The 27,671-nt window shown below is 49.2% G+C and overlaps 1 protein-coding gene across 2 annotated transcripts in view; it reads left to right on the top strand.

The window, feature by feature from the left end:
- The first annotated feature begins 503 nt into the window (after positions 1-503).
- Positions 504-27,671, top strand: part of ADA2 (adenosine deaminase 2) — a 34,571-nt gene continuing 7,403 nt past the window's right edge. The window contains exons 1-2 of one of the 2 annotated variants that reach the window (XM_088465073.1): positions 504-596; positions 26,267-26,574. In XM_088465073.1, the coding sequence (XP_088321199.1) occupies positions 26,274-26,574 (301 nt within the window). In that variant the 5' untranslated portion in view covers positions 504-596; positions 26,267-26,273. Of the gene's footprint in view, positions 597-22,666; positions 22,709-26,266; positions 26,575-27,671 lie in introns of those variants that run through there. The other variant, XM_088465074.1, reaches the window with a different exon arrangement.

A 27,671-nucleotide genomic window follows, 5' to 3' on the forward strand; every position in this document is an offset into this window, starting at 1 on the left:
TAAGGGCAAGATGGTCGCTCGATGTGCGTCGATGTTACCGATATTTACGCAGGTAAGCAACGTCGTACGCATGTAAGAAGGTAGCAGTGGGCGTCTATGTCGTATATTTTCACAGCTGCATTGCGCTTCAGGTGAGCGTTTCAATACAAGTCCCGGGTACTGCAACATTTGCATAGCTTCGCACTGCTGACGCTGCGTACAAATTGGCGGCAGCGTCCATCCCGTAGTCTGCGGCTACTGTATACGTTGCTAAACCTGTCTTTATCTTGTGCCGTCAGTATCCTGAGCTAGAGCAATATTCTTCCAGCAGTTTATATAACTGCGTTCTTGAGTGTCTGCACAGACTGGGGCTGCAGAGATCTCTCAGCTCTCTCACTCTGCTGCTGGCAGTCACTGAGCCTGGTCCCTTATAGAGGGCCAGCTTGGGGGCGTGCCCTGGGCTGCTGCCTATTGGTGGGCTCTGGGGCCAGCAGTGACGCTGGGTACAGGCAGCAGATGGCAGCTTTGTGAGGGTGTTTGTTTCTTTCTCAGCTGTTTGAGAACTAAGAGGAGGAGGATCAGGAAGGATCAGGCACCAGCAAAGAAAGAAACCGCAGGTCTGTGACCCTCTGTCTCTCTGCATGCAGCCCCCTCCCCTAATATACCCTTCCACCTTACACTCAGGGTAATCCCAGCTGTGCCAACAGTCAGCGGGCAACTGGGGGCAGAGTTGTTTTCTTTTTTAAATTTAGGTCCCAAACAGATTCACGCATGGACCCGGGGAAGTGACACCAGGAACGTCCCATTTAATGAAATGTGACTGTGATGTTTCCCGCATTGGGCGATTGTTATAACTTTATCCCATGTAATGATAGATGTCAGTTGCAGCGTATTGATGCCTCCAGTCGTGCAGGTGTTTATAATGCAACCCAAACTGCCCCGAAATCTCATTTTGCATTTGCCAGTCTCCTTTTGCAGCCTAAGGCAGGGTACACACCTAAACGACCGGCAATCGCGCCGATGTTCAGGGTGATTTGACTTCACCCTGGACATCGCATGATCACTGTTCTGTCCTTCATTAACTTTTACAGGCTCACATGCGATATCGTATGATTGACTGTGCAGTACAGCCAATCGCAAGATATCGCATGCGACCGCGGGTACGCGCAAATTGGGCATACACACTGCATGATATGCCCGATTTATCGTTCCGATTTGGCTAAATCGGCCCGATATCGTACAGGTGTGTATGCACCCTAAGGGGCATATTCAATTAGGTGCAAAATTCCCGCACCTGCAGGGTTCTTCCTGCAGGTGCGGGGTTTTTCATGCAGGTGCGGGGTTTCTCCTGCAAGTGCGGGGTTTTTCCTGCAGGTGCGGGGTTTTTGCCATTCAATTGAGGCCGGGGTTTTTGATTTTTTGAGCGCCGGGAGGGTTTTTTTGCGCACCTCCAGAGCTCGACCAATTTTTCCAAATAAATATTTATATTTATATTTTATTAGGGTCGGGAAATGCTCTGGGACCCCGGCAGCACCCCTCCTAATGATTAATTAAGCAATTGAAAGTTTCCAATTAGCTTAATTAGTCATTAATTACTCCTCTTCCGAAGCGGTGTCTTCTCCCTCCAGCGTCGGGACCCGGTCTCCTGCAGCAGCGGCGTGTGTAAGAATGTTGTGTGTGAGTGTGTGTAAGTGATTGTGCGTGTCTGGGTGACCCCCCGTGTGTTTGTGAACCCTTCCAGGGGCAGGTGCAGGGAGAACTACATCTCCCTACCACCCTCCCTACACCCCTGCCAGCAGCCCCCTCCCCAGTGCAAAGATGGAGGGGAGATGACCGGGAGCCGTGGAGACCACTGGATACCCGCGGTATTCCACAATTGGGCGCGAGGGTTACAAGGTTTTTTACCTCGCTAATCCTAGCCCCCAATTGAATATGCCCCTTTCTTGGAAGAAGCTGCACGTTGTACATAGGTATTTTGTGAATCCACACACAAAGTAGTATAACGCTACAATTCCCGGCGCTGGTAATATATCTAGAAAGTGTTAATCAATACCTGCTGGAAGTAATTGAGGGTCTAGTTAGGACAGCACAGACGGTGTAATGGTTAGCGTTACTGCCTCACAGCAGTGAGGTCATGGGTTCGATTGCCACTACGGCCCTAACTGTGTGGAGTTTGTATATTCTCCCTGTGCTTGCGTTGGTTTCCTACGGGTGCTCCGGTTTCCTCCCCCACTCCAAAAATATACTGATAGGTTAATTGGCCCCCACAAAAAAAAAATATTTTTTTTTACCATAGTGTGTATGTGTGTGAGCATGTGGTAGGGAATATAGAGTGTAAGCTCCACTGGGGCAGGGACAAGATGTGAATGGTAAGATATTCTCTGTAAAGCGCTGTGGAATATGTGTGCGCTATATAAATAACTGGTAATAAATAAAAAAATAAAAAGATCAAAAAGAAGATATACCAGAAAAACAATAATCACTGCGCTGGTATTGATAGATATATATTTTGTAATCCAATGGTTTCAAAAATATATAAACGTATGCTCTCTATTATGCAAACAGGAGGCTGGTCTCAATAATACCACATATGTTTATTCAAACACAAATGAAATATATCCACATATATCTCAGTAAAGAATCACATAAATAGCAACAATAACCTCATGAGATAATTTGTATTCAATTGCATAAAAGCATATAAGCTTAGAATAATATTTCTATGGCCAATAATGAAATAATCACATATCACATAAGGTCTTTGTACTGAGTGGCAAGTCTGCAGTATCATTTGTTAGTGTGTCAGGTTTAAAACAAGTAGCAAAATGTTGCTTTTCATCAAGTAATCTGCCAAAGCGGCTAATTTGTATGCAGTTAGGTAATCTGTACAGTACTGGTGTCCCAGTATATAGTTTCTACCACCTGGTAGATCGCTTGGAAAACATAAAATGACCTCTGTCTCTATGAAAGTAAATTGCATGTATCCTTGTTTATGAGATTCGTTGGTACCAGCGTGGCCACGCTGGACGAGACCGTGTGCTGTATACTCGGCTCCTGTAGGAAGCGGTTGCTGGAGGTGCTGCCGCAACTGATGTAAATGTACAACGTGCAGCTTCTTCCAAGAAAGGGGCATATTCAATTGGGGGCGAGGTTTAGCGAGGTAAAAAACCTTGCAACCCTTGCGCCCAATTGTGGAATACCGTGGGTATGCGGAGGTCTCCATGGTTCCCGGTCATCTCCCCTCCATCTTTGCACTGGGGAGGGGGCTGCTGGCAGGGGTGTAGGGAGGGCGGTTGCAGTGGAGCGCAAGCTCCAGGCACTGTTTCTTCCCCACTGCAACTGTGAACGCTGGCCTCTGAAGTGATCGGAGGCTAAGGAAACCTCAGATCGCTTCAGAGGCCAGCGTTCACACTGATGCAGTGCGCGGGTGAAGTCATGATGTCACCCGTGCGCTGAGGGGCCTGCGCCGTCGCGCCTGCTGGATCTAGTTAGGTCCAGTCAACGCGGCAGCAGGAACGACAGCATGGACGACGGCCGCGATGGATCAGGTAAGTACTGGGGGGGGGGGCACTACTTTAAGGAGCGGAACTACAGGATCACAACTACAGGGGCACTACTTTAAGGGTTAGAACTACAGGGGCACTGCTTTAAGGGTTAGAACTACAGGGGCACTACTTTAAGGGGCACAACTACCAGGGACACTACTTTATGGGGCAGAGCTAAAGGGGCACTACTTTAAGGGGCACAACTACTGGGGCACTACTTTATGGGGCAGAACTAAAGGGGAACTACTTTAAGGGGCACTACTTTATGGGGCAGAACTAAAGGGGAACTACTTTAAGGGGCACAACTACAGGGGCACTACTTTAAGGGGCACAACTACAGGGGCACTACTTTAAGGGGCACAACTACCAGGAGCACTACTTTATGGGGCAGAACTAAAGGGGCACTACTTCCAGGGGCACTACTTTAAGGGGCAGAACTAAAGGGGCACTACTTTAAGGGGCAGAACTACTGGGGGCACTGCATATGGGTACCTATACAGGGGGCACTGCATATAGGCACCACTACAGGGGGCACTGCATATGGACACAGATACAGGGAGCACTGCATATGGGCATAACTACAGGGGGCAATGCATATGGGCATAACGACAGAGGGCCCTGCATAAGAGGTACTACTACAGAGGGCCCTGCATAAGGGGTACTACTACAGAGGGCCCTGCATAAGGGGTACTACTACAGAGGGCCCTGCATAAGAGATACTACTACAGAGGGCCCTGCATAAGGGGTACTACTACAGAGGGCCCGGCATAAGAGGTACTACTACAGAGGGCCCTGCATAAGAGGTACTACTACAGAGGGCCCTGCATAAGGGGTACTACTACAGAGGGCCCTGCATAAGAGGTACTACTACAGAGGGCCCTGCATAAGGGGTACTACTACAGAGGGACCTGCATAAGGGGTACTACTACAGAGGGCCCTGCATAGGGGGTACTACTGCAGAGGGCCCTGCATAGGGGGTACTACTACAGAGGGCCCTGCATAAGAGATACTACTACAGAGGGCCCTGCATAAGGGGTACTACTACAGAGGGCCCGGCATAAGAGGTACTACTACAGAGGGCCCTGCATAAGAGGTACTACTACAGAGGGCCCTGCATAAGAGGTACTACTACAGAGGGCCCTGCATAAGAGGTACTACTACAGAGGGCCCGGCATAAGAGGTACTACTACAGAGGGCCCTGCATAAGAGGTACTACTACAGAGGGCCCTGCATAAGGGGTACTACTACAGAGGGCCCTGCATAAGGGGTACTACTGCAGAGGGCCCTGCATAAGAGGTACGACTGCAGAGGGCCCTGCATAAGAGGTACTACTACAGAGGGCCCTGCATAAGAGGTACTACTGCAGAGGGCCCTGCATAAGAGGTACTACTGCAGAGGGCCCTGCATAAGGGGTACTACTGCAGAGGGCCCTGCATAAGGGGTACTACTGCAGAGGGCCCTGCATAAGGGGTACTACTGCAGAGGGCCCTGCATAGGGGGTACTACTGCAGAGGGCCCTGCATAGGGGGTACTACTGCAGAGGGCCCTGCATAAGAGGTACGACTGCAGAGGGCCCTGCATAAGGGGTACTACTGCAGAGGGCCCTGCATAAGAGGTACGACTGCAGAGGGCCCTGCATAAGGGGTACGACTGCAGAGGGCCCTGCATAAGGGGTACTACTGCAGAGGGCCCTGCATAAGGGGTACTACTGCAGAGGGCCCTGCATAAGGGGTACTACTGCAGAGGGCCCTGCATAAGGGGTACTACTGCAGAGGGCCCTGCATAGGGGGTACTACTGCAGAGGGCCCTGCATAGGGGGTACTACTGCAGAGGGCCCTGCATAGGGGGTACTACTGCAGAGGGCCCTGCATAGGGGGTACTACTACAGAGGGCCCTGCATAAGGGGTACTACTACAGAGGGCCCTGCATAAGAGGTACTACTACAGAGGGCTCTGCATAAGAGGTACTACTACAGAGGGCCCTGCATAAGGGGTACTACTACAGAGGGCCCTGCATAAGGGGTACTACTACAGAGGGCCCTGCATAAGAGGTACGACTGCAGAGGGCCCTGCATAAGGGGTACTACTGCAGAGGGCCCTGCATAAGAGGTACGACTGCAGAGGGCCCTGCATAAGGGGTACGACTGCAGAGGGCCCTGCATAAGAGGTACTACTGCAGAGGGCCCTGCATAAGAGGTACTACTGCAGAGGGCCCTGCATAAGAGGTACTACTGCAGAGGGCCCTGCATAAGGGGTACTACTGCAGAGGGCCCTGCATAAGAGGTACTACTGCAGAGGGCCCTGCATAAGAGGTACTACTGCAGAGGGCCCTGCATAAGGGGTACTACTGCAGAGGGCCCTGCATAAGGGGTACTACTGCAGAGGGCCCTGCATAAGGGGTACTACTGCAGAGGGCCCTGCATAAGGGGTACTACTGCAGAGGGCCCTGCATAGGGGGTACTACTGCAGAGGGCCCTGCATAAGGGGTACTACTGCAGAGGGCCCTGCATAGGGGGTACTACTGCAGAGGGCCCTGCATAAGGGGTACTACTACAGAGGGCCCTGCATAAGGGGTACTACTACAGAGGGCCCTGCATAAGGGGTACTACTACAGAGGGCCCTGCATAAGGGGTACTACTACAGAGGGCCCTGCATAAGGGGTACTACTACAGTGGGCCCTGCATAAGGGGTACTACTACAGGAGTGATATGGAAGGAGGCTGGAAAGCTGGGGCAGGAGGATGGAGAGACAGGGGGAAGGTGGAATATAATTAGCCCATGACCCACTTTGATGCTTCCCCTAATCATTATTTTTACTTCTCTTTACTTTTGGACCCGCCTCCTCCCTGGAACACTTGAGGGGGGGGGGGGGGGGGCGCCATAGCACGCACGTGCTCCAGGCACCCTGGCTACACGCTACACCTCTGGCTGCTGGGAGGCCAGGGGGGGTACTGGGAGGTGGCTGCTGGGAGATGTAGTTCTCCCTGCAGCTGCCTCTGGGGGGGGGCGCACAAACACATGGGGGGGTCACACAGACACTCACATACACAGGAGCTAAGTGTCTTTTGTATGATAAAAGGTCTGTCAGTTCCCTGTCTCCCCAGCATGGTAAGTTATGTGGGTTATAGACAGGACATAAAACTTCCTCTTTTCTCTTGTCAGCGAAAGTCCCCGAGCTGCAGCCAATCAGATAATCTCGCCTCTGGATACCACTTTCATTATGCCAGCAAACCTTCCATGTCTTCCCTACTATTACACCTTATGGTATAATGTGTAACTTTATCCTGCAAATAAAGCTACATGATCCACATTCAACTCCATCAGCTAGAACGTGTGTTTTCTGCTCTCCTCTGTCTGTAACAAGTTTTCTGTAGGGATGGCGATCAGCCATCGATAGTTAGCAGCCATCTCTGGCTTCAAACCGATGGTCTAGGGTTCTTTGCCATCGATGTTGTTTTTCTCTCCGGTGCAGGGGGCATGGAGCTTAGCTCTGTCCTGCCGTGCTGCTAAGCCCTAGCCCTGTCCCTGATTGTCTCGCCAAGTCCCGACTCCCACTCCTTCAATGTAGCTGCACTGGTGGCTGTTCATGGTGTAAACCATCAATAGCTTCCCATCAGCGAAGTGAACCCCCGATGTAGACCCGTCGAAGGCCATCCCTAGTTTTTTTCCTGCGTTAGTCTTATTGTTAAATATCTGTACTTTCGCTGGCGATAACGATCTTCTTGCTTCTCGCTATGGGTTACCGTCTGCAAACAAATCTGTCTTATTCTCCCACAATTTGTGTGGAGAGCCGCCAAGACTTCCGGCGGGCACTGGGCGATGTGGGGGAGTGACCGCCGAAGAGGGGGATGGTTGTGCGTCTATGAAATATCATTCATTACGGGGGTGTGTGTGATAATTTCTTCCCTGCACTCCCGGGCTCCTCCAGAAACCAAGGACTGGTAACCCATACCTTCTATCCTCCACTCAGCCTCCCTGATTTTATGCTGAGTTGTCCGCATGTCTGCGGCTGTACCGCCCCTATCTGCACGCTTGCTTTCAGAGCCAACATCACTATATTTGGTGCAAAAGAGCCATAAACCAGGCGTATTCAAGGCCATAGGGAGCGTGGCCAGGTAACCCCAAAAATAGTGTTGCCGTGTGTGGCATAATAGGACGCCATGCACCCAGATGCAGATCCAGGTGTGGCTATCGCTCCCCCTTGCACATCATGCAGGCAGATGAGACTGCGGCTGAGCTCAGCGGCAACAGTCTACCTGGACCCACCGCAGCACGCGGCGGCATGTGCTGAGCTGGGGAGAGGCTGCTGTGGCTGAGAGGTAAGGGGGGGGGGCAGGACCCGGGCCCCAACCATGGCCCTCCAAAAAGTCTGAGCCTGGGTAATTAGTACCTGCTCCCCCCCACCTCTCGGCACCCCTGGGTGTGCACAACTCTACATAAGTGGCAATTCCGTCAACATACCTTCTCCAAACTTAGGCTACGCGGGATCGCTCCAGTAAAGCCCAGTTACGCTGAGTGGCGATGCAGCCGAGATGCGTGGGCTTCGTTCCAGAGCATGCGCATAGTGCAGTTGACCAATCATACGACGCAATGTTTGTCCCATCGGTAGCTGTGTAAGCTTTTTATGGCAACGGTTTTTAAAGGGCTCAGGGTCTCATTGAGACCCGCTCGCGAGCGCAGGACGCTCGCAAGCGGGTCGATGGTACCCAAATGCGCATGCGCTTGACGGAGGGAGCTCCGTCGTGCGCATGCGCGAGACCCGGCGAGCGACGGGGGCGTGCTGTCGATGGTGAGTGACAGCACGCCCCCTTTGGTGGGCGTGCTGGGGGCGTGGCTGACAGACGGAGGCGTTCCCATGGGAACGCCTACCGTCTGAGTCCGGCCTCACTGACATCACTAGTGATATCAGTGGGAGTGACTTTGGCTCTGATAGAGCCAAAATCACTCCAGGGCTTGCGGCAGCGAGACCCTACCGCAGGGTCTCGTCGCAAGCCCGATGGTCGCGATGGTCTTGACCATCATCATCATGGACGCTCGCTATAGCTGTGGGTGGTAACCCACAGCTATGCGAGCGTCCAAGAGGCCGCTCCAAGTTGAGGTAGGAGGGCCCTGATTCAGAGCGAGCGCTCTGGTCAGAGCGTCCGGCTCTGAATCAGGCCCTCAGTTCCACAGAGGGTGTGACAGGTTGTGACCTGGTCTCTACAGCACCGAAAGCCCCTCCTCCCCTTGCCCACCTGTCAAAAGCAGGGATCGATTTTACGGTGGGAGTGCAAAATCGGTGTCTGGGTATCGGGATTCTCCTTATAACGCTGGCAGGCTGAAGCTGCGCTGCCTCTGGCATACACGGACTACAACAGCGCTATGAGTCACATGCAGCCGTGTCCGTCTCGCTGTAGCGTTTTCATGCTAATGTCGCTACAATGCCCTTCCGTGCGTCTGCATGTGCGAGGACTGAGACGCCCACTTCGTCTTCGGACCCTGCAATACCGCCTGGTACGTCTGTAGGCACCGCCAGAGGTTGCACCCGCGACACTTGTACCAGCTCTGCCCATTGCCTGAGTATGGGCCTCCACTGTGAGCGATGAAGCATCTTTGCCCGCAACAACTTTCCGCAACTCTCCCATAAGAGGCAGCATCTCCGTGCGCCTGATTAGCCGCCCGCCTGTCGCCGCCCAGGAACGCGCACTATATTTCTAATACATTTCAGACAGATCAGCACTGCGACTCTGGGCCTGATTCAGAGCCGGACGCTCTGAACGAGCGAACACTCTGAATCAGGGCTTTTTTTTTTTTTTTTTGCGAAGCGGCCTTTTGGACGCTCGCATAGCTGTGGGTTACCACCCACAGCTTATGCGAGCGTCCATGATGATGGTTGCAATGGTCAAGACCATCGCGACCATCGGGCTTGCGACGAGACCCTTGCGGTAGTGTCTCGCTGCCGCAAGCCCTGGAGTGCTTTTGGCTCTATCAGAGCCGAGAGCACTCCCACTGACATCACTAGTGATGTAAGTGGGGCCGGACCCAGACGGTAGGCGTTCCCATGGGAACGCCTCCGTCTGGCCAGCCACGCCCCCGGCACGCCTACCAAAGGGGGCGTGCTGTCACACACCATCGACAGCACGCCCCCTTTGGTGTGAGACCCATAACGACGGCCACCCCGTCGTTATTCGGGTCTCGCGCATGCGCACGATGGAGGCGCCTCCGTCGTGCGCATGCGCATTTGGGTAACATCGACCCGCTTGCAAGCGGGTCTGAATGAGACCCTCTGTGCGCTAACAATCGGGGCGGAGCTTAGACGCAAGCACAGTATAAATACAACGCGGCTCCACCCACTGCATCCGACATCGGCTGTGTGTGCGACTCAGACCCTATATGTGCTATTAATCTGTATTTTATTGATATATTAGCAATTAATTGCATCCAGCCTGACATCACCCGACCACTCCTTTGCCATCAGTCAGGGCTGCAATGATTGTGTACCGGGGTCATGGAGAGTTTGCGTTGTTCTCTCTCAGCGTGAAATCCAGGACAGAGCTTAAGCCCCGGGGAATGAAAGTTTCGGCCACTAAGGCCCTCATTCAGAGCCGTACGCTCTGAGCAGAGCGCACGCTCTGCATGAGGGCCGGGCTCCTTTTTCATGGAGCGTCCTCCTGGACGCTCGTATAGCTGTGGGTCACCACCCACAGGCTATACGAGCGTGCATTTTGATGGCCGCGATGGTCGTGACCATCGCGACCATCGAAATTGCGAGCCGGAGCCTGCGGTTGAGGTTTTCAACCGCAAGCTCCGGAGTGATTTTGGCTCTATCAGAGCCAAAATCACTCCCACTGACATCACTAGTGATGTCAGTGGGCCGGCTTCTGACGGGAGGCGTTCCCGTGGGAACGCCCCCGTCAGGGAGGCACGCCCCCGGCACGCCCACCAAAGGGGGCGTGCTGTCAATCAACATTGACAGCACGCCCCCTTTGATCGGACACAACGAGCGAAGGAAAGTCCTTCGCTCGTCGTGTCTGGCGCATGCGCACGACGGAGCTCCCTCCGTCGTGCGCATGCTCAGTGCAGACCATCGACCCACTTGCGAGCGTACAGCCGCTCGCGAGTGGGTCTGAATCAGGCCCTAAATTCCATAACTTAATGTAACGTAACCTCGCTCCCGCTGTCACAGCAATTGTTTATCAATGCAGAAGTGCGCATTGCTGCGACTAACCGGGGCACAGCCGAACCATCTCATTAATGACCTGTGACCTGCCGCGCGCTCGTTTACTGCCTAATAATCCGGAGAAGGAGAAGCTTCCTTGTAGCTTATGGGAAAATACAGATTCCTTCATTTTAATTCATGTTTCATGGGGCTTCACATTTTCTGACGGCCTTAATTTATTGGTGTGTACGCTCAGGAACTCATTCAGACCCGTTCGCGAGATGCGGTCGCTCGCAGGCAAAAAGGGGACGGATGTTTAAATTAAGCGCTCGCACTGTGTCGCGTAAGGACGCCCTCTATGTCTTAGCGAGCTTCGGCAATGAGCGCTCGCTAGTGTATAAAGAAGCCCCCTTTCCACTCGCAACACACGTCATCTCCGGGAATTGTAGGATGAATCGGTAACATCGAGAGCCATCGGAGCTGCTCGCAGCCCTTGAGGTTGCCATTCCCCACCGCACGCACTGCGATCAGTGCGGGCTGAAATACAGGCAGGTGACGGTGTACAATGACGCTACTTTGCTAACTATGCACGCCCTTTAAACAGCGTTTTGGCGGGCAGACACGCCTGCGTTCGCACGTCCACTCCCCTGTTCACAAGCACCTTCCCCTGTTACCACCCACAAACGGCGCTATCTGCCACTCAAAGCAGCGACCTGATAGTGGCTTACGAGCAACCAAAATCAGATTGCAAAGACTGGCTTGAGCAAGCGTACTGCGAATTATACGCATGCGCAGATGGCCGAAAATCGCTCGGAGAGAGCAAGCGCAACTTAGCGACCGGGTCTGAATCAGGTCCTCAGTACATTGACTTGTCTTCCCGATTTCCTCCTGCTGTTTAAAGCAATATCGCTACATTATCAACAACACAGTGGAACAGTGGTTAGCATTACTGCCTCATAGTGCTGAAGTAATGAGGTCAATTCCCATTCGTGGCCTAACCTTGTGGAGTTTGTATGTTCTCCCCGACATAATGAACCCTCTGAAATAAATGAACCCTAGTGTGTCTGTGTGTGTGCTAATATTGCATGTCAGGGAGATTAGATTGTAAGCTCTAATGGGGCAGGGACTGATATGAATGACAAATATTCTCTGCGCAGCGTTGCGTACATGGGTGGCGTTGTGTAAATACACTATGATCAAGCAGAATTGTTTGATAGCGTTACCCGTGGATACAGTACAAAGGCTTTCTGTGAATACAGCTGTATTGGATGCAGATAAGCTCAGGGCTGTGTAGTAACCGCGGTCACTAAAATAAACTAAACTGATTTATTTAAATTTACATATAGCTGAAGAGCGCAGATGGAAGTAAAAGTTGCAAGAGGGTGCGTACAAGACAATAAATTAAAGCTGTATAAAGGAGCACCCATAGGAATCAACTATAACAAAAAGAGGCACATTTTTGAAAACGATTAAAAAAAAAAAAACACTTCCTCTCAAAATATGATACAAAAAAAAATATTGAGCTGAGCCAGCAATTTTATGCCAGAATAACTTAACTTACAGGAGAAGGCTCTCCCATTGTGAGCAAGCCCTGCTTCAGGTTCCCGCATTTTTAAAATACATGCTTTAAAAAAAAATATATATATATAAGTATTATTTAATGGTTTGGTTCTATTATCCCCTTCCCAGATATCACAGCAGTGATTGTACCTCCGCAGTCAGAGGCTGCCTCAGATTTTGCAGGTCCCTAGTCGAAAAATTAGAAGCGGCTCCCCCCATAAAGCAATATCTTGCGACAGTGGCAGACAGTACTATAACTAGGGGTCCAGGCTCCCCTGGCAAACTGACGGACTTGACTATTTAAAACTTCTACTCAACTGCGTCGCAACATCATGACTGTAATGTCGGCTCCGTGACAGAGAACAGAGGGCCTGATTCAGACCCGCTCGCGAGCGCTGAGCGCTCGCAAGCGGGTCGATGTTGCCCAAATGCGCACGACGGAGGCGCCTCCGTCGTGCGCATGCGCGAGACCTGAATAACGACAGGGAAGCCGTCGTTATGGGTCTCGCACCAAAGGGGGCGTGCTGTCGATGTTGAGTGACAGCACGCCCCCTTTGGTGGGCGTGCCGGGAGTGTGGCTGCCCAGACGGAGGCGTTCCCAGGGGAACGCCTACCGTCTGGGTCCGGCCCCACAGTGGGAGTAATTTTGGCTCTGATAGAGCCAAGATCACTCCAGGGCTTGCGGCAGACGAGACCCTACCGCAAGGGTCTCGTCGCAAGCCTGATGGTCTTGACCATCACGACCATCATCATGGATGCTCGCATAAGCTGTGGGTGGTAACCCACAGCTATGCGAGCGTCCAAGAGGCCGCTTCGCAATAAAAAAAAAAACGCCCTGATTCAGAGCGGGCGCTCGTTCAGAGCATCCGGCTCTGAATCAGGCCCAGAGCCAGCAGCACGGACCAAAAAGCAAGGCTAGGGTGATTTGCGTAGCCTTCCATAACGTGGGGTGACTGTGGACCCCCTAGGGGTTAAAGTGTGTGGGTGGCTGTGCAAGGCAGCACCCCCATTCCCCCTCAGCCTACTGGTGGTTACAGCCCTGGTTGTAGCTTTCTATATGTCCGCAATAATTTTCTAAACTCTCGCCCTATTACATTTGGCCGCAATGTTAATGTCGGACACAATGGAGCTAGATTTCAGGCACTGCGCATGAATAGCGATTGTGGTTGCTCGCAGGATTTCTTAGCAGTGAGTGACGGGCAGTCAGCGTTTGGTGGAGGCGCCTGTGATACAGGGTGATACTCACTGTCTGTGTGATTCAAAGTTGGAGGGTAAACTGATTTAAAATTGCCAAATCCCTTACATTAGCCAAGCATGAAGGTGGAGGGCCTCATTCAGAGTGCAACCGAAACTGTGGCTTTTGTCAGACGTAACTTGCTCTTTTTTTTGTAGTGCGCACATTGGTCTTTTTGCGTCATGCTTCTCAATTTGCACTTACAATTTCCTCCGACAAGGAGGACAGTGCGGGGATTGGAGGGGGCGTGTAACTATAGCTGAAGGACAGCAAGGGCGTGCCAACACGAAATGTGCCAAATATGGCCACCTCTGTTCGCAATTCTTGTTAAATGCGTTTCTTCAGTGTTGCCAAGAACCCGTGCATCGCTCAGCTGCATTTTTTCCTGTTGTCACAAACTGATAAATAGACCCCTTAACGTCTCCACAAATTCTGACTTTGTATAATATAATATTATAAATATGTCACATTATACATGACAGTGACAGTAAGGGTCCTTTATGACAGCTGATAAACGGATGAACCTACAGGCGCCTGTTCTGTGTACCTAGATATGTGAGCCAGGGTGGGAGACGATGCAATGATGCATGCAGTGAGACGCCTCTCTCCCCCACAACAGTGAGTACTCCTACAGGTTGGGGTGTCTGACTAGTCAGTGGTGCCAGAGAAGCAAAGCTGGCCCTGTGTTAGGAATGGAACCAGTTTGCACCTTCCACGTGCAACTGTGATAAAACCCTTTTCTAGGTGCACTCAGATAAAAGTTACCCGCATACGTGCACAGGATAAAGTGGCGCATGCAATAACCGCCGACCTGATGTCTGCTCGCGCTCATGATTAAATGAAGTCATTGTGAGGGTTCAATAAAGCACTTTTTCTGAGAACATAAAAGTTGGAGGTAATGAAGGAGGCGATTTTGCAGCACCAGAGGTTAAACAATAACAGGTACTCGGGGAATGTGTGACAAAGGTTTCTCTGTGTACTTAGAGCAGGAGATAAACGGGAAGGTTACAGTGGGCTGTGCATTCGGCTGGATGCCACGCGTTCCAAAGTTACTATTTATATTTCAGATTGCAAGCTCCCATGGTCCGTGTCATATGGTAAATGTTAGTTAATGCCATAGGCACACGCAGGGGGGGGGGGGTTCCGGTTGCCTGGAAACCCCCCTCCCCAGCCCATAACCACAATAGAAATTGTAAAATAATAGAATTTTACTGCATGTTCTTCTCAGAATCACAAATGAAATAAATAGCACCCCCCGTGTGTTTATTTTTTAATATGTGTCAGCCAGTATTAAATACACCTGTGCACCAACTAGGAGATCTGGAAAACATGCAGTTAGGGGTGCAATGCTATAGACCATCAATAGGGTAAATTATTAATATAGTATAATACACTATTCAGTGCATAAGAAGACCAATATGTACATATATGCCCAGGGCAGTGCTGGGTTCTTCTGCTGCACCCCCAGTCTCCCAGACTTGCTCCCATGCCCTGGAATGGTGCCCACATCTAAAATAAAAGCATTCAGCTCAGGCAGGATGGCCCTACTGCCGCATATAATGGCTTACTGTGATCTCTGGTCCTGTATATGCTGGAATTATGATGCACATTACACTGTGTATGACACATATTAAAGATGGTTAAGTGCTAATTATTCATGGACTGGCCACACTCACTCTAAAATCAAGCATTTGGAAACCCCCATCTAAAAATCCTGCGTTTGCCATTGCATGCAGAATATGTTTGGTGCTTTTGCTTTATAAATATGTGATATTAATATTAGATACAGTATGAACAGTAAGGGGTTCTCTAGACTGTTTGCGTATGAGTAGCAAATAATCATTTAACTGCGCAAATATCGGTACTGCGTGCGCCCTCTGGATGGGGCACTCTATCACTAATAGTCACAGAGAAGTTCCATCACTATATATCAGGCTTGCCTACCCTCCCGATTTTCGGGTGCCGTTCCCGGCCCCCCGGAAAGGCAGGCAAACCTCCCGGAAGCCTCCGACCCTCCCGTCCTCCCCCCTGAAAAGATTAGAAACCCCCGCAGCGGGGGAGGCGGTGACGCGATTCGCGCTGAATCGTGGCCCCGCCCCCTGCTTCACACTGCCGAAAATAACGGCATTGTGAAGAGGGGCGGAGCCACGATGAAGCGATCGTGCAGCTCCGCCCCCCCCGCTCCACCCCCGATGTACCACCTTCTGGCTGGCCCGCCCCCGGCTCCGCCCCCCCCCCACTGTTAGCCGACAATCAGCTCCCTCCCGGAAGGCTGGAGCTGATTGTCGGCAAGTATGCTATATATAAGTATCAGGATGTATGATCAGAAGAGAAGTATGCAGACCCCCCGTTTTGCTAAAACCACCCTCAAGTGTTTTGGTTCGAGATTCCATTTTGTATTTCTTTAAAAATTGCTAAAAACAGCTAAAATCATGTAACCTGGACCGGTTTTTGTTCCTATAGTATTGTTAACAAAACTAGCATTCATTTCCAGTCATTTGTGACCACCTCACAGCACCTGAAATCACGAGGGCAGGACTTACATACAATGCAAAATACGCGAGATCTGGTTTTTAGATCCAAGTTGAGAATTGCAAGAAGACACGAGTCAGGACTTGGTTCTACTCGGAACCCCAAAGTGATTCTGAACCGGGACTCGGAGATTGATGCGGAAACACGAAGTTTGTGTGCGTTCGGTTTGCTCGTGAACGCCTAACCGTACATCTCTAGTGACCAGGGCTTTTATACAGATTACAGAAATTCTAGGTGACTTCTTGTAAACTCTGACGAGCAGGGCCCTCTACCCTCTTGTGCCAGGCTTGCCTACCCTCCCGATTTGGCCGGGAGCCTCCCGATTTTCGGGTGCCGCTCCCGGCCCCCCCGGAAAGGCAGGCAAGCCTCCCGGAAGTCTCACACCCTCCCCACCTCCCCCCTGAAAAAAACAGAAATCCCTGCAGCGGGGGGCCCGGTGACGCGATTCGCACAGAATGGCGTCATCGTGGCCCCGCCCCCTGCTTCACAATGCCGAAAATCACAGCATTGTGAAGAGGGGGCGGAGTCATGATGACGCGATCGTGCGGGTCCGCTCCCAGTGTGACCCAAAATGGCCGCCCCGCCCCCCGCTATTAGCCGACAATCAGCTCCCTCCCGGAAGGCTGGAGCTGATTGTCGGCAAGTATGTCTTGTGCTTCTCCCTACTTTTTATTCCCCACTAGGGCACCTAACACTTGGTTGCTTATGTGGGTGTTATGGTCGCTAATGTAGCTATGTATATTATCCATGTCCTTGTCCTGTATTGTTCTGTAAGTCACTGATCACCTATTTCTTTATGTACAGTACTTGTCAAAAGTCTGAGCACAGCAGTATGTTTTAAGGAATTTTCAATGTAACTGCACAGTAACGAAATAAAACCTGTTTTATTGGCATTGTTCGCAAAATAAACACCTTGTTGTGACTTTTAGGCCAGTTTATTTAGGTAGTCTGCTTTCATTGAAGTGACGACCCTTAGCTTTGATAAGCGCTTTGCATATCCTTGGTATCCTATTTACTAATTTTTTCAGCTTTTGGCGATCCATTCGACTCCAGCAGCTTTGAAGAGCCTCCCAGAGGCCCTCAGTGTTGGTAGGCATCTGTTTTCGGACTTCCCTGTCTAGTTCTTCCCACAAAAGCTCGATGGGTGAAACATCGGGTGATTGAGGTGGCCATTCCATTTTTGTTGCGACTGGAGCGTCTTGTCTCTTTTGCAAATAATTAGAACACAACTTGGACGTATGTTTTGGATCGTTATCTTGTTGGAAAACGAAGTTTTGACCCACAAGTCGCCTTCCGGAGGGAATCGCATGACGCACTAATATGTTGTGGTATACCTTTTCATCCATTATTCCGTCGATTCTGACTAAGGGGATGATTCAGAGCCGCTCGTTCGTTCTGACCGATGTTCGCACATCTGCGCATGCGTACGGATTGTAATACGCATGCGCGAACCAGTCAGTGTGGCCGAAAATCGTTTGTTCGCTAAATAGCGAATGCCTGCTAATTTGAGTGACAGAATGAGGCGTATGTGGGTGGTAACAGGGGAAGGTGCTTGAAAACGGGGAGTGGAATTCAGAACGCAGGCGTGCTTAAAGGTAAAAACGTGCGTTTTATGGGTGTGCATAATTAATACAGCAGCGTCATTGACCACGTCACTTGGTTGTTTTAAAGGCAGAACTGCTCGCAAAATAGCGGTTGGAAAAACCAACCACAAGAATAGCGAGCAGTTCATACGCTGGTCAATGTACTCGATTAATCTATTAAATAGCGGACATGATGTATGGTGCGAGCGGCCAGGGGGCGTCTTTTTCAAAATTACGACCGCAAGTTTTGCTCGCTCGTTCAGACTTAGAGGCGTCAACAGACCGCAAAGAGCGAACGGTTCATTTGAATAGCCACCCCTTTTTTTTGAACGAACGACCGCAAATAGCGAGTGGCTCTGAATCAGGCCCTATGTCACCAACATGGTTGCCCGCGAAACATCCCCAAACCATCACAGTGCCTGCTCCATGCTTAACTCTTGACGCTATACAGTCTGGGAGAAAGCGCTCACCTGGACAGCGACGCACAAAAGCCCGACGATGCGAGCCAAAAAGTACAAGTTTCGATTTGTCGGTCCAAAGCCCCCTCTTCCACTGGTCCTCAGTCCAATCCTTATGCTTCTTAGCCCATGCGTACCTTTCTGCTACGTTTGTAGCACGTAGCAGTGGTTTTCTTACCACAACCCTACCACTAAGGCCATATTACTGCAAGTGCCTATCGGACACAGGCTGGGAACGACTTTTCCGCAACTCCCTTCCTATTTCCGGAGCGGTCAAACGTCTTTACGCTTGCTAGTAGCCACAATGAATTTGTCCTCACGAACAGTTGTTGTTTTTGGACGGCCAGTTCGTTATCTTGTAACACTGGCACTGCTACCGTGGGCATTTATTATGAGTATAAGCGGCACTGCTACCGTGGGCATTTATTATGCGTATAAGCGGCACGGCTACTGTGGCCATTATTACAGTGTACTAATTTTTTGACACTTTTCTATCGATTTTCCGGGTTGTATCGGTATGGAAATAATATATTTTGTTATTTTTATCGTACTCCATTCATACACAAGTAGCAGAATGTACGATAAACAAGCTTCTTTTCGATTTCAGGGGATGTGCTCAGACTTTTGACAAGTACTGTACTTTGTAAGGCGCTGCGGAACACTTGTGGCGCCATATAAATAAATGATAATAATAATAATCTGTAATAACATACCGTACATTGGGCCTGATTCAGCAATGGACGCAGTTCCATAGTTTACGCAGTCGAGCGATTATCAGTGATCTGCGTAAACATCTGAGTCGCACTGCTCATGCGTCAAGTTTAATTTCTGTTGTCAATCGCAGAGAGGATTTATTCGCAAAGTGGTGATAGACAGACAGGGACCGTTTGTGGGTGGCAACGGTGAGGTCAAACTCAAACGCAGGCGCGTCACAACCATTTTCAATGCGTCTCTCTGCCTGCGACTGCGGTTCCTTGCGCAGTCAAAATGGCTCTGGCGTCTCCTGCGCCCATTCTGTGCGACCGCAGGGTCAATGACCCTGAATGATATACAAAAGATTGGGACTGCTCTGTCTGTCCGAGTGTGATGTGGCATTTGCAGATGCAGCTAACGAAAATCAGAAGTCACCTGATATGAAAACAAATAAAAATAGTTGCCGCAATCTGCATAAAGTTGTATAGATGAATAAACTGATTTACATATAATAATATTATCAATGGATATAGGCAATATATATCAAATAAATATATTAAAAATGCATTGGCAGATGATAGTACAAATGTTTTAATAGTAGAGAAACATAAAAAATGTGTCTCTCATATTGCAGAGATCATCATATAATGGTATACAATCGGGAAGCCGGCTGCAAGAACCCCGACAGCCGGCTTCCCGACTGCTTTATCCCGGCGTGGGATAAATGACCGGCGTCTATTTGTAGACGTCTGTTATTTTCCCGACGCCGGGAGACCGGTGCCCGGCATCCCGATCGAAGGGATGCCAGGCGCTGTGAGCGGACAGCGGGGGGGGGGGAGGGTTAGGTTTAGGGCACAAGGGGGGGACTTAGGGTTAGGCATCCCCCCGAGAGGGTTAGGCTAGGGGGAGGGAGGGTTAGGAACCCCCGGGGGATTTAGGTAGCGGGAAAGGGGGGGTTAGGCACTTAGTGGGGGGGTTAGGGTTAGGCACTTGGGGGGGGAGGTTAGGGTTAGGCACCCTAAAGGAGGGTTAGGGGGTTAGGTTAGGTTATACTTACATTTTAGACTATCGGGATTTCCAGCGCTGTCGGTCTTCCGCTGCCGGGCTCTGCTGTTTTGTCGGGCTGACGCTGCCGGGAATCGAACTCCCGGCCATGCGGCAGCCGGGATTTCATACCGATTCCCATATAATACATAAGTCGAACAGTGTAAAAAAATGATATTGTGAATAAAAAATAAATAATGGGTGTTCCAATGATGATTGAGTTCAAGTAATAAAAAAGTACACATATGCCTCGGTGAGGAATGAAAAATTGATAAGCGTGGAGAGCACACAGAAAAGTCATGTTGCTGCAACCTCACCTGCAGGTGGTTGGGGCCGTGGATAATGTCCAAATGGTGTTAAAACCCCACTCACAGGTGGTCTCCCTTGTAATCCTGGAAAATATACGCAGCTTAGTGCGATCCTGTAGCAGGGGTTCCTGTGTATCCTGTGTCCTCTTGGAAGGGTGAATAGGACAAAACGGCCCACTTGTAGATGGAGCTGTTATTTCAAAGTGTGCTGCAATCCAAACCGGGTACTGTGTGCACTGGATAACTGATGCCTAACGCGTTTCCCTGTATCCTACAGCTTCCTCACAGGCTAAATGACGAATGTCTATTTTCTCAAGGTAAAATACCCTCCTTATTGATTACACATGTTCACTTTTCAAAGTGATTGGTTGTTGATTAAATCTAATGAAGATTAGATGCATCTGCCACATGCATACCAATAGATAATAGTGAATAAATAGGACAAAACAGACATTGTAAAATAAATGACCACACGTGCATTACCATACCATGAACAGTTGTGTATATGTGCCTAAAATTCCTGCGGGGTTTTAGAACGAAATTTGTAATCTCGCTTTAATCCTAAATGGATTTTAAGGTGCCGTAATGGTTGCCCGGTTACCATTACGGCACGAAGCTGTAGGATACAGGGAAACGCGTTAGGCATCAGTTATCCAGTGCACACAGTACCCGGTTTGGATTGCAGCACACTTTGAAATTCCAGCTCCATCTACAAGTGGGCCGTTTTGTCCAATTCACCCTTCCAAGAGGACACAGGATACACAGGAACCCCTGCTACAGGATCGCACTAAGGCCCTGATTCAGACCCACTCGCGAGCGGCTGCCGCTCGCAAGTGGGTCGATGGTCTGCATTGCGCATGACGGAGGGAGCTCCGTCGTGCGCATGCGCGAGACGCGACGAGCGAAGGACTTTCCTTTGCTCGTAGTGTCTGATCAAAGGGGGCGTGCTGTCGATGTTGATTGACAGCACGCCCCCTTTGGTGGGCGTGCCGGGGGCGTGCCTGCCAGACGGAGGCGTTCCCAAGGGAACGCCTACCGTCAGAAGCCGGCCCCACTGACATCACTAGTGATGTCAGTGGGAGTGATTTTGGCTCTCATAGAGCCAAAATCACTCCTGGCCTTGCGGTTGAGAAACTCAACCGCAGGCTTCTGCTCGCAGTGGCGATGGTCGCAATGCTCAAGATCATCGCGACCATCATCCTGCACGCTCGTATATGCTGTGGGTGGTGACCCACAGCTATACGAGCGTCCAGGAGGACGCTCCATATTTATGGAGGTGGGCCCTGATTCAGAGCGAGCGCTCTGGTCAGAGTGTCCGGCTCTGAATCAGGGCCTAAGCTGCATATATTTTCCAGGATTACAAGGGAGAACCCTGTGAGTGGGGTTTTAACACCATTTGGACATTATCCACGGCCCCAACCACCTGCAGGTGAGGTTGCAACAACATGACTTTTCTGTGTGCTCTCCACGCTTATCAATTTTTCATTCCTCACCGAGGCATATGTGTACTTTTTTATTACTTGGACTCAATCATAATTGGAACACCCATTTTTTATTTTTTATTCACAATATCATTTTTTTTTACACTGTTCAACTTATGTATTATATGATGATCTCTGCAATATGAGAGACACATTTTTTATGTTTCTCTACTATTAAAACATTTGTACTATCATCTGCCAATGCATTTTGAATTGATTTATTTGATATATATTGTCTATATCCATTGATAATATTATTATATGTAAATCAGTTTATTCATCTATACAACTTTATGCAGATTGCGCCAACTATTTTTATTCGTTTTCACTTAGTGACCCTGAAGGCTGCATATCGACTGATCTGCCATCGATGTTTTCGTCTTTGTAAGCAATTGTTTGGATTAGGAAACCCAAAATGGGTCTACTCGTTACCATCGTTCGGCAAATCTTATCGTGTGTGCCTAGCTTAAAGGTGCGTACACACTACACGATATGCTCCCTGAGCGATATCGTCTAGTGTGTCCCCGGAAGGCTGTGCTCAATGTCGTTCATGACATTGAGCACACCCGCTGAATGATATCATTAACGATATCGTTCAACGCCGGGCTCTCTCCCCCATTCCCCAACATGCAGCAACCTGACAATATCGTCAGGCTGGCCTGCATGTTAACCCAATGAACGATGATGACGAACGACCCGCGGGAACGCGGGTCGTCATTATCGTTCATCGTTTTGGGGTTAAAAATGGACGATAAAGTGGACGACTGAACGATATCGTTATCGTTCAGTCGTCCACTTTAATCGCCCAGTGTATACCCACCATTAGTGTCGCGAATGCATCAGAACTCACTGGAGTAGCTACACTGTAGCCTTAGCTGGTACATTATTATAATATAGTAATAATAAGGCAGATTAGTCTGCTGAGGATAACAATGATATCTAGCAGTGTCCTTACACCAGAGCGTAGGCACTGACAGAGATAGAGGAAGTGTTTACAGCAAAGTATCGGCACAGACAGCAGTTTCTGTCTGATTTCTTTGTCACACAAAACCCCGTCACTCGTGCACAAACCGGGTATTTGCTGAGCTTGCAGGTCTGGTGATAAATCCCTGGTGTAACCCCTGATATCACACTCAAGGATCTGCGCTGGTGAAGGTAGGACGGTCCAGTTATTGGGCGTACATTTATATGTTAGTGGCCACGGATGGGCGACAAGGGCTACTGGGCAGTTGCTACCGTTGTTCTAACCACAAATTTGCCACCACTTACAGGAAAAGGACTAAGACTAGAGGTGGCAGATGGGACGGGAGAGCCAGGAAGGGACTGTGGTATGGGGGGGGGGACTGCAAGGAAGGGAATGGTGTGAAGTCAGGGAGACAAAGTATTGGACTGCGTTTGTGGTCCCGCACTGCGTCCACGGTTGCAGGATATAGAATGAAAGGTAATATGTTCGCCCGTAGTCATCATCACCAGTTTGCATTGCATCAGCCTCTATTTCGCGCGAAAGATACGCCTGGGGAAAGGAGAATCTACACTTAACGTTCAATCTGCGTAACCCGCACCTGCGACGGCGCTCGATCACTCGACTTTGTCTATGCGAGACTGGCGTGCTACAAACCAGTGACGCCTCTGTAGTCCTGTCGATGCGATGGAGATGCGTACCACACTAGTGCGCAGTTCCAGAGAATGCGTAGTATGAAAACACGAAAGATACGCTCTGCAAACAGGTGTACGTTCAACTCAGCATAAGCCCCAGAGCAGCCTGGGGGGGGGGCGTTTGGGGGTAGCTTCGGGGAGGGGGTTGAAGCAGCGACTGCAATAGAGCCGTGGTGGTGGGAGTAAGATGGTTGAGGCAGAGGGGGTGCGAGGGAAAGCCACCCTCCGGATAGACATGAGATGGGTAACAGATCACCCAACTGTATCATGCATTATTCTGGAAATGGATTTTATCATAGAACACGGTATCACAACACGTTAAACCATTATTTATATTTTTTTGGTTACATGCTACATGCAATGTAGCAGTACACAGAGTTATTACGGCACCGTCTCACTGGGTTCCGGACTATAGACAGACAGTAATTAGTTAGACAATGTCTAGATAGACACCAGATGTTAGACAGTTAATAGACAAGGATAAAAGTTCGACACAGACAAAAGTCAGACACACTAAAGTTAGACATGTAAAAAGTTCGACAGGGTCAAAAGTTCAACATGAAAAAGATTGACACAAAAATGGTCGACACATTTTTTAAACATTTTTTAAGGATTAGGGTTAGGCACTTACTGGAGGGTTAGGGTTAGGCACTTACCCCCACGGTTAGGGTTAGGCACTTACCCCCACGGTTAGGGTTTAGGCACTTAAGTTCCCAGACGGTTATGCACCAGGAGGTAGGGTTAGGCACCAAGGGGAGGGTTAGGTTAAGATTAGGGCTAAAAAACAAAAAATAAAAATTGTCGACCATTTTTGTGTCGATCTTTTTCTTGTCAAAATTTTGACCCTGTCGAACTTTTTACATGTCTAACTTTAGTGTGTCTCACTTTTGTCAGTGTCAAACTTTTATCCTTGTCTAACTATTAACTGTCTAACATCTGGTGTCTATCTAGACATTGTCTAACTAATTACTAACTACAGATTACAGTCTAGCTTTTGGTGCCTGGAAGATGGGGAAACAAGATGACTTGGCCGAGGCTGCAGGAGGCAGACCCCGGGATTCTATCCGAGGGCTCCAGTAAGTGTCTGAAGATCGCGATAACCCAGGGAGGAACGTTAATCACTGAGCTATGAGTAACGCAGAGAGAGCGCTGCCTGTATTGTCAGTTTCTCCGGCATATTTCTGTGTCATCGGGTGGTATCTGGCCTGCGCCTCTTATATAGTAACGTTGGGCTTTGTGTACAGCTGGGGGTCTGGCTGGTAAACGCTGCTGGTTACTCTGCCTCACAGGCTCTGCAAAACTCTCTTGTGTCTCAGATTCTCTCTCTGTTTAGCAATTATTAGTGAAGAGCTCAGGGACCCTGTTTATCAATGGGCAAGATAGAGATGGACGCTAACGCCGCTGCCGCGCAAAAATATGCAACTGTGGCAGCCACCTGGATTTGTATTGAGATGCCCACCAGCGGATTTGGCTGCAACCTCCATCGGTAATGAAACGACGCATGCGCAATGTGACTCATACATATGCGCAGACCACCGAAATCAATCAGCTGCGTATACATCGGAAATTGCGACCATCTCTGAATCAGGCCCGATATGCAGTGATAAGCTGTGATTTATCAAGGGAGGACCACCGGGTTAGCTGAGCATCGATACTGGCCTGGAGCGGAAAGGGTTAATGTAACCCAAATCTGTGGGAGTGTGCGCATGGAGCCCGCCCGTCGTCCGGCTTGCTCAAAGATTGCATAATTAGATTAGATGGCGATAACAGAACGCGTATTGTGGCAGCAATGGGGAAGCTATTGCTAACGGTGGTTTACCGCCGACCAGGGACGGACTAAGGGTCTTAATCAGCCCTGGCATCAAGGTCCGTTTGCACAAAAAGAGGCGTGGTCTCACCTCACATGGGTGTGGCCGCATCATATGGAGGCGTGGCTAAAGCTAATTGTGGCGTGCCGCGAGTCACGGGGGCCTGGCCTCGCGGAACGCCCTTGTCTTTCAGTATCCTGGACGAGCAGTGCGCTGGGTGGCGGAACTGCTCGGCCGGGGTTTCAGACCGGGCCGGCCCATCAGCCCTTCTGGCATTGGCCAGAAGTGCCAGTCTGGCCCTGCCACCGACAATAGCAGTACTGTCACCAGTTTTTTTGGTTTTTTTTTAAGTATTTTGTTTTCTTTTATGGAAAGTTTTGCATACATCTACCTGTAGGTGTTGGTGAGTGATGGGTATTATAGGTTAAGGTTTGATGTATGATTTAGATAGTTTCCTTATACTTGAGGTGGTTTCTAAATCCTTGCTTAGTTTCCCCTTGCAGGTGGAGGATTGTATATAGGTAGTAGGGTAGTTAAGGGTGTGTATTAGGTTAGAATAAGGTATAATATGAAGTACTATGTACTTTTGTGTTAAGTTTTTGATTTTATGTAATTATTTATTTAGATTTGATGTATTTATTATTATTATACTTGTTGCAAGTTTTAATAAAACGAAGCATGACCAGTAGTGACCCATTGATGTATAGAACAAAGCTATAGAAGGCCCTATTGCCAGATAAAAAACACACACCGGTTCCTATCACACTAGCGCTTTTTTGCCCTAAAACTTTTTCCTTTTGTGCAAATCACACAAAACAAAATAGTTTTTTTGATTGATGGGTACAAGTCAATCCGATCATTCTTAGGGGTATATTTACTAAAGTGCGGGTTTATAGAAGTGAACTTGTTGCCCATAGCAACCAATCAGATTCTGGAGAACTATCTTCTAGAAGGTGCTAGATAAATAAGTAGAATCTGATTGGTTGCTATGGGCAACATCTCCACTTCATAAAAATGCGCACTTTAGTAAATATCCTCCTTACTGCATTATTTCACGAGAAAAGACCGCAAAGATCTTACTATAACAGATCACATATAATACCAGTAGCTGTCAGCGGCCATCCCTCATCTCAATGACATTTCAGACACGGAGAGGAGACAGATTCAGCAGCATCCTTGCAGTATAAACAGAAAGATTCCGCCCACTACGGCTCATACGCAGCTGCACGTTTCTGTTTCTCTATTCCAGCAATAAAATGAAGAACTCTGCAACATGGATCCTCCTTCTCCTCTGCGCGGTCAGCCTTGGCCGCTGCTTCCCGCTAAGGGGGGAACGCGATGCTCTGATGGAGAAGGAGAATTTCCAGAGAGCTGGGGGCAGCGTTGTGTTGGGGGAGAGAGAAATGGAGGCCAACAGGAATCTGATGAGGATCAAAGAGGCGGAAATGAGTCAGGCGGCCAGCACTGGGGTCTTCCCCCCCAGCATGCACTTCTTTAAGGCCCGTGGGCTCATCCAACAGAGCAAGGTGTTCAGGATCCTGAGAGAGATGCCAAAAGGTGAGTTGGTCACACTCACCGCTGTAAAGTACCGCTATACCGAACGCTCGGTTTTGTGTTGTGTGACGGTGGCACCATATATTATAAAGCACGTATGTAATTTGTGAATGTTTTTGTAGAAGCACTTTCTCTCAAACTAACTTGTATTATAAGTTTAGAGCACATTTACAAAAATATTATTTCCTAACCCAATTTTTTTTTTAACGCATAAATAAAATTGAACAAGGATAATCATTTTATAGTATATAGTTTATTTGAAACGTAGCCACATGGTGGTGTGTTCGTGTCCTGTTAGGGATGTGACTGGCGAGGTCAATTCACCCAGGGGCCTGTCTAGCCTTTCTAAAGCAAAAGGCCACTCCCAACTTGGGACTGGCCATCGAATGGTCAGTTTCCCCACCATCGTTACATGCCGAACAATGACATTCAACAAAACTTTTCTAAACCGTTTAAATGTTTGAAGTTTTTGAACCATCAACGTAACCCGAATACCCACCCCTAACCCTAAAACGCTAACACTGACCTTAAAACCCTAACACTAATACTCAAACAACCCTAATCCCCTATCAACCTCAACCCCTAACCTTACCCTAATACAGTAACCCTAATACCCATCCCTACCCCTTAAATGCTAACACTAATACCAACCATCATAATCCTGGAATGAAATGTCAATAACTTTACTTTTGAATCCAAAGCATAGATTGTTGCAAACAATCAGGTAGTAATGGTCACCCCTACCCAAACTCCTCTATGCCAAAAAACACCCCTGAATATCTGCGCGCACCAGTTGCAGCACCCGTTCAACAAGGTGGCTCCTCCCAACTTCCCATGAAGCAAACAGCTGGACTATGATAGAGCGCGATTTGTCAGTATAGGTGGCCTTCAGTGGCCCAACCTTATTTTTATAATGTATAACTGGGTTTTAGCTTGTAATATAGGTTATATTTGTTGTGACTGACATCACGTTTACTACAGCGCCCTCTTGTGACCAAACATATCAGTCCAGTCACTGGTCTTAAAGCTACGTTTAAAAAAATAAAAATCAGAAAAAAAAAACCACACAAGTGTTTTATGTGAATGAGGGCCTGATTCAG

The sequence above is a fragment of the Taudactylus pleione genome, unplaced genomic scaffold (assembly GCF_031769625.1).
Source record: "Taudactylus pleione unplaced genomic scaffold, aTauple2 ptg001842l, whole genome shotgun sequence".
Lineage (NCBI taxonomy): Eukaryota > Metazoa > Chordata > Amphibia > Anura > Myobatrachidae > Taudactylus > Taudactylus pleione.